Raw genomic sequence first — 6,000 nt, 5'->3', positions numbered from 1 at the left:
AAGGTTGATAAAGCTAAGTTTCCAAGATCTAAAATGTGATGAGATTTAAGAGTTACTTTCAAAATATATAGTGGACAACAACACGTAAGTTGCAGATGTTTCTGGATCAAAGCTGGCCAGCTCTGCAGCTGCTTTTGCTCCAATTGAAGGATCATTGTGGATCTTGCAAGATCCAAGGAGTGATGCCCAAGCTTCACTGTAGCCCATGCTTTGAATCAAGTCTTGAGCTCTCTTCGTCCATCCAGATTTTCCAAGGATGTCAATCAAACACAAGTAGTGCTCCCTCACGGCCCTCAAGCCAAGATCCTGCTCCAAGTATCTAAAGATCCGCAGTGCATCCTCGGTGTGGCTGCACAGATCCAAAACAATGGTCATGCAAACTTCGTCAGGCAAGATTCCTTCCAAGATCATGTCACGAAACAGTTGAAATCCTTCCTTGGACATGGCGTTTTGGGCATATGCCGAGATCAGCAGTGACTATGAAACAACACACTTTTCAGGCAATGTATCAAACAGGCTTTTGATTTGATCCAGGCCAGTGTCCTGAAAAAGTGCCACGAGCATCTCATTGAACGTCACGCTGCTGTGCTCCGGCATCTTTTGGAATGTACTTCGTGCCTCGCTTAAGTTTCCATGCAAGACATAACACGAAGCGAGTGTGTTCCAAGTATAAATGTCGCGGCTAGGCATCTTGTCAAAGAGGTTTTTGGTTTCCAGCAGGTGCCCACAGCGGGCATATGCAGAGTACATGGCGGTCCACGACAGGATATTCCTTGCCGGAGCCTTCTCAAACAAAACTTCTGCCTGGAGGACATAACCGGTGGTTCCGTAGAGTTTCATTAGCACATTCCATGAAACGAGATCCTTGGACGCTTGATCGAATATAGTTTTCGCCAAGTCTGTACAGCCATTTTGAGAATATGCCCGGATCATGATTGTCCAAGTGGGAATCGACCTCACGGGCATCTTCTCATAAAACTCCAGTGCCTCGCATAGAAGCCCGTTTGCCACTTTTGCTTGCAAAACCGCATTGGCAGCTACAACATCTTTCCTGGGCATAGAATCATACGTTTCTAAAGATTCCCGGAAATGCCTGTGCTTGCCGTACACCGAGATCATCGTCGTACATGGAACCTCGCAATGCATCGGCATTTTCTTGAAAACTCGCTCCACACATTCGAACAAATCGGCACTAGCGTAGGCCGTAAGCAATGTGTTCCAACACGTATAGTTCTTCTCTGGCATCTCAACAAAGATTCCCTTTGCTGCATGGAGATCCCCCTCGTGAGCCTGCAAAATCGCAGCCATGCACACGAGATTCCTCTGCGGCATCCTGTCCGTCAAAATCCCCGCTTCGCCAAGATGCCCAGTGCGGGCATATCCCACAGCGAGAGCCGTCCACGTGTCCTCCGATCTCGCGGGCAATCCATCAAAGAGTGCTTTCGCCTCACGAATATACCCGTTCTGGGTATAACACTGGACGAGGCTCGAGCACGAGACCACTCCCACCACAGGCATCTTCTCCAGCACAGCCACGGAATCTCTCAGACTCCCCTGCGTGGCATATCCCCAGAGCATCGCGCTCCACGAATCCTCGTTCCTCTCAATCGCTTGATCGAAGAGGGCTTTTGCGTGATCAAGCTCGCCACTCCTGGCACACGCCTGGAAGATTGCCATCCAAGTCGCAAAGCTCATTCTTGCGGGCGATCGATGGAAATAGAGCCTCGCATCGTCGAGATTCCCTGACAGAGCAAGGGCCCTAGTGATGGAGTCCCAAGAGATTTCGCTCGTAGAAGGCATCTTGTGAAATAGCTCCATCGCCCACACCAGATGCCCATTCCGGGCACTTGCAGCAATCGCCGCCGTCCAGGACACGGCATTCCGCCCTGGCATCGCTTGGAACATTCTGGCGGAAAAGTCCAGCCGCCCGGAATCCGCCAGTGGCGCCAGCATCGCGTTCCAGCACACGACATTCCAGGCAGGCATCTTCTCGTGGATCGCGGATGCTTCTTCCAGATGCCCTCTCTGGGCGTGCGCCGCCACCATGATCGACCACGAGAAGAGCGTCCGCTCGCGCATTCCATCGAAGAGCTCGCGCGATCCATCGAGGCTTCCACAGTGGGCGTACGCGCGGATCAAAAGATTGTCAAGCCGAGAGCCAGAGGATGATAGTCCGATCGATTTTTGGATCTCTTTCACTTCCGCGAGAGATGGCGTGGCAGACTTGAGCAGGGATTCCAGGAGGAGGTGAGCGTTCTTGAGAGCTAAGTTGGTCATCCACAGGGAAAACCATTAGAGCCAAATGACGAAAAGAATTTCTTAGCTTCAGAACTGGAACTGGATGATCGTCCTGTGGCTAAAATCTCGTTGCTTGGGATCTAGATACCTCTAAACTTCCAAGGTTCTTAGTTTTTGTTCTAGGATGGCCCCTTCCTGCTCAGAGTGGAATTTAATGTTTTTACCGTGCTATTTAGTATTGTTCTGACCTTCTTCTCCCATGACCATTTCTCCTCGAGCAAGCTAATCTCCTCCTCGTCACCATCATCGTAAAGTATCTATGTACAAGCATGCACAAGAAAAATTTAAGAGGCATGTACATGCACAGTAGGAGCATGTACAAGCAATGTTTAATAGGCATGACAAAAACGACACTCACCTGATGTTTGCCAATCGAGGCGTTGTAGCGTATGATCCGTCCGCTGTAGTATCTACAAGATTTATAAAGCTTTCAGTAGCAGAAAAAGAATAGGCAGCATCACGTACTTTTGGTCGAGAGGCCACCATACTCGTACTCTGTGTCCGACAGAGTTCCTCGAATGCGCGAAAGGAGACACAGCTGTAAAAGCAAACAGTGTTCAAGCAAACGAAAGAAAGAGAAATGAAAAGAGAGAAAGAACCTTCCATACATGGTGCATCGGAGATTATCTGCTTGAACTCCCTTGGTTTAGAAAAGTTCTGCGTTTCTGGAGCATCCATCTTTTCCTGTTGTGGAAAAAACTACGCAACGGAAAAGCCTGTCAAAAACCTTAAGTTTCGTATTTACCTGAACCATTTCTCCTTGCACATTCTGATTCTGTAGCTTAGTTGGCCTAGAGCCGCCAAGTATCCCTTTGCAATTTTTGGATCCGCAGTGACACTGCTGCTCCGTCCCGAATTGAATGTACCTGCACGAAAGATTAGCAGTGTCACGAAGGTAGTTCCACTTACTTGTAATCGTATGTTATTTCCTGACCCTTCAATATACGAGATACTGCGAACACGCCGATTCTAAGCTCTCCATCGCATTGCCTGGAAATAGTAACTTGCTCGTAAGTAGATTGTAGAAGAATTTGGCAGACCATTTTCGCAATTGTGCGTTGGGATTGCAACTGTGATTGATAAATCGAGACATGTTGCCCTTGAAGGTCGCGTCGATCACCTTGTCGTGACCGACTTCACAGAGGTAGAAGTTATTCTCGCCACGTTCTTTCAGATCCCATAATCTTTCTTCACACGTCTTGTCGTCAATTACTGCAGAAAGGAAAATGAGAACATCTAAACTGAAAATCTAAAATCTAAATTACCTTCGCCAATGTACTCGATCAAAAAATCGCCTCGCTCAATATTTTCATCCGCAAAAAGACCCCATCCACAATTCTCCGTCTGCCAGAACCACATTCTTAAGGACACAAATGAGATTACAACGGTACCTCTTTAAGTCTTAGCCTCCGGCCATCACGCTTTTGAAAAGGAAGATTCTCGCATTTGCCTTCACAAGCGCAGCTGGATGAACAACTAGTGTACAGTAATCTAAAACCACCATCAAAGAAAATTAACAAACAAAAGAGTGAACGAAGACAAATACCTGCAAATGCAGTCTGACGAGCAGATTTTTGATCCTTTGCAAGAGCACTGCATTCCATCGTCTTTGGAGACTTTCGGCGTTTTCTTCGTGAGATAAACATCTGAAATGTGAGAGAGAATAAAATATATAAGACAAGAGAAATAGAAGTCTTACTGCGTCTTATGTGAATATATGGAGGACTTTCTTGGTCCAGGCGCTTGATCCAAGAAGAAGGTAGACGAAAATCGCAAGGCCGGAGTGGAAGACACTCGAATGCTACCTTTGGATCACTCGTTTGTTCTACATTCCAGAACTTGAAAGAAACAGAAATCAATCAGCATTTTCCTTTACTCACAAGCGATGCACTGACCTCGAAACCGACGAGAGCTGCTCCATTGATCGTCTCTCCGCCGGCGAGTGACTGGAGGACGCACTGCGATGCCTCTGATCGAAGAAAATCTCCTTCTATAGACCTTCGTTCTTGGACCCGCGGCCATGTCCTTCTCTGGATCTTCCGCTGCTGCCGATAGAGGAGAATGCTGGTGATCGCAGCGCTGGCCGAGCTCCAGCCCTCTCTCCTGGTTCGCCATCGCTGCTAAAAACCCTAGCTTTTGCTCTTCGCTATGGCAAGAGAATTTTTCAAATATGAGCGGGACAATGTATTTTAGGTTTAGGTTTTAGGGCTCCAAGAAAGGCTGCGCGACGCGCGATGGACACCAGCTCCAGCGATTCTGATCAATCCGATAGCAGCTATGGGAGCGAGGATTGGGAGAGCACCAGGTATGAGAGCGAGGATGTCGAGACAGGCAGCGCCAGCGCGAGCAGCAGCGATCAAGAAGAGAAGAAATACGAGTGCCGTGAGTGTGGAAAGAAGCTGGGGAAGCCTTCCTTGCTCAGGCAGCACCTCCTCTGTCACTCGAACGAGGTAGAATTCTATCTCTCTCTCCTCCGACTGATCGAGATCCTTTCACGCAGAGGAAATTTTGCTGCCCTGTCGATTCTTGCGGCGCCAAATACAAGTGGGAGAATCACCTCAAGCGTCACATAAATGACAAACACGATGGAAAGGTCCATGCCTGCTCGCGGCCGGGATGCATTTTCACCACCAGGATTTTACACGACTTAAAGCGACACACGAAGCTTCACGAAAAGAAAGGAACGCTCCAGCGCCACCGAGACAAAGGCTTGGAGGAAGCAAAGGAGCACGCTTGCAAGGAGGAGAAATGTGGCAAAGCTTTCCGGTATCCATCACAGCTTCGGTATCATGAGGAGACATGCCATGGTGAGGCTTGTTTATGTAATGCTTAGGTGAGCTTCGACGTCAACACCGGATCTCGATGGAACTCCGAAGTGGAAAAGCTACTCCAGAGTAGTATTGAGGCGGGTGACTGCCTCAAGAAGTCCCGGATAGGAGGTGAGAGGCAATCCAGGGTTTTGGGATGGGTGACCTCTCCGATTTTTCTAGACTTGATATGCTCTCAGTATGAGGTACCTGTATATGTTTGGTTCGGTCTAACCATGTGTTCTTTGCTGCAGCAGGAGAAATCTACGTTGATATAGTCTGTTCCGAGCCGGGTTGCAACGAGCGTTTTGATCACCCTTCGGACTTGGCCGAGCACACAAGGAACGCTCACAAGTACGTGTTCTGCGAAGTGTGTGGCAAGCAGTGCATGCGGTCGAAAATCAAGAGGCACTATGCGACTCATGACAAAGCGGGACTCTTGAATCGGGAGCGTATAAAATGTCCCTATCCGGACTGCCCGCTCACCTATCTACAGGTCTTTTTGTTTTATGACCACATTGTTTGCCTGCTCATCTTTCGTCACGTGTCTCGCAGGAAAATAACCTTCGAAAGCATATCAAGGTTGCCCACCTGAAATTCAGACCGTATCCATGTTCCAACCCAGAGTGCGGAAAGTCCTTTGCTTACAGGCACGTCAGAGATAACCACGAGAAATCAGTTCACCTTCCCGTACGTGAAACTCCTCCCCATTCCTCTCGCAAATCCCTCATTTCCGCATCGGTTTGACTGTCTCCAGGGCGATTTCGTAGCGGAGGATCTCCGGAAGAAGCCGAAGGCGAGCAGTAAAAAGCGAAAGATTGTAGAGCGCGTGGAGGATATTTTTACGAGGCCCGAGAAGAAGAAACGGCGCAAGGGTAACTATTTGGAATTCACC

The 6,000-nt window shown here is 48.5% G+C and overlaps 3 protein-coding genes across 5 annotated transcripts; 1 reads left to right on the top strand and 2 right to left on the bottom strand.

Annotated features, from left to right (window-relative positions):
- Nucleotides 1-45: 45 nt before the first annotated feature.
- On the bottom strand, nucleotides 46-2,277 carry LOC112343809 (pentatricopeptide repeat-containing protein At1g56690, mitochondrial-like). The gene is made up of 2 exons (XM_024667850.1): nucleotides 494-2,277; nucleotides 46-349 (listed from the first exon to the last, which is right to left on the bottom strand). Exons 1-2 carry the CDS (start codon nucleotides 2,275-2,277, stop codon nucleotides 46-48), a joined length of 2,088 nt encoding a protein of 695 aa, XP_024523618.1.
- A 26-nt stretch (nucleotides 2,278-2,303) lies between these two features.
- On the bottom strand, nucleotides 2,304-4,420 carry LOC9648414 (histone-lysine N-methyltransferase ASHH3). Of its 3 annotated transcripts, none has more exons than XM_024667852.1 (13): nucleotides 4,194-4,420; nucleotides 3,998-4,123; nucleotides 3,845-3,944; nucleotides 3,690-3,789; nucleotides 3,564-3,642; nucleotides 3,339-3,510; nucleotides 3,208-3,288; nucleotides 3,044-3,164; nucleotides 2,898-2,997; nucleotides 2,764-2,836; nucleotides 2,657-2,708; nucleotides 2,487-2,555; nucleotides 2,304-2,433 (listed from the first exon to the last, which is right to left on the bottom strand). In XM_024667852.1, the coding sequence occupies exons 1-13, from the start codon at nucleotides 4,411-4,413 to the stop codon at nucleotides 2,389-2,391; spliced, it is 1,338 nt and encodes a 445-aa protein (XP_024523620.1). In that variant the 5' UTR covers nucleotides 4,414-4,420; the 3' UTR covers nucleotides 2,304-2,388. The 3 variants fall into 3 exon arrangements, with proteins under 3 accessions (XP_024523620.1, XP_024523621.1, XP_024523622.1); XM_024667853.1 differs by having other exon boundaries at nucleotides 2,907-2,997; XM_024667854.1 differs by having other exon boundaries at nucleotides 2,898-2,982.
- A 97-nt stretch (nucleotides 4,421-4,517) lies between these two features.
- LOC9648413 (transcription factor IIIA) lies at nucleotides 4,518-5,953 on the top strand. The gene is made up of 4 exons (XM_024667842.1): nucleotides 4,518-4,748; nucleotides 4,799-5,105; nucleotides 5,360-5,601; nucleotides 5,661-5,953. The coding sequence occupies exons 1-4, from the start codon at nucleotides 4,533-4,535 to the stop codon at nucleotides 5,850-5,852; spliced, it is 957 nt and encodes a 318-aa protein (XP_024523610.1). The 5' UTR covers nucleotides 4,518-4,532; the 3' UTR covers nucleotides 5,853-5,953.
- The last annotated feature ends 47 nt before the right edge of the window (nucleotides 5,954-6,000 follow it).

Source organism: Selaginella moellendorffii, unplaced genomic scaffold, assembly GCF_000143415.4.
Source record: "Selaginella moellendorffii unplaced genomic scaffold, v1.0 SELMOscaffold_214, whole genome shotgun sequence".
In the NCBI taxonomy this organism is placed as follows: Eukaryota; Viridiplantae; Streptophyta; class Lycopodiopsida; order Selaginellales; family Selaginellaceae; genus Selaginella; species Selaginella moellendorffii.
Note: the sequence above shows the minus strand (reverse complement) of the source record. Positions and strands in the feature narration are given on the sequence as shown.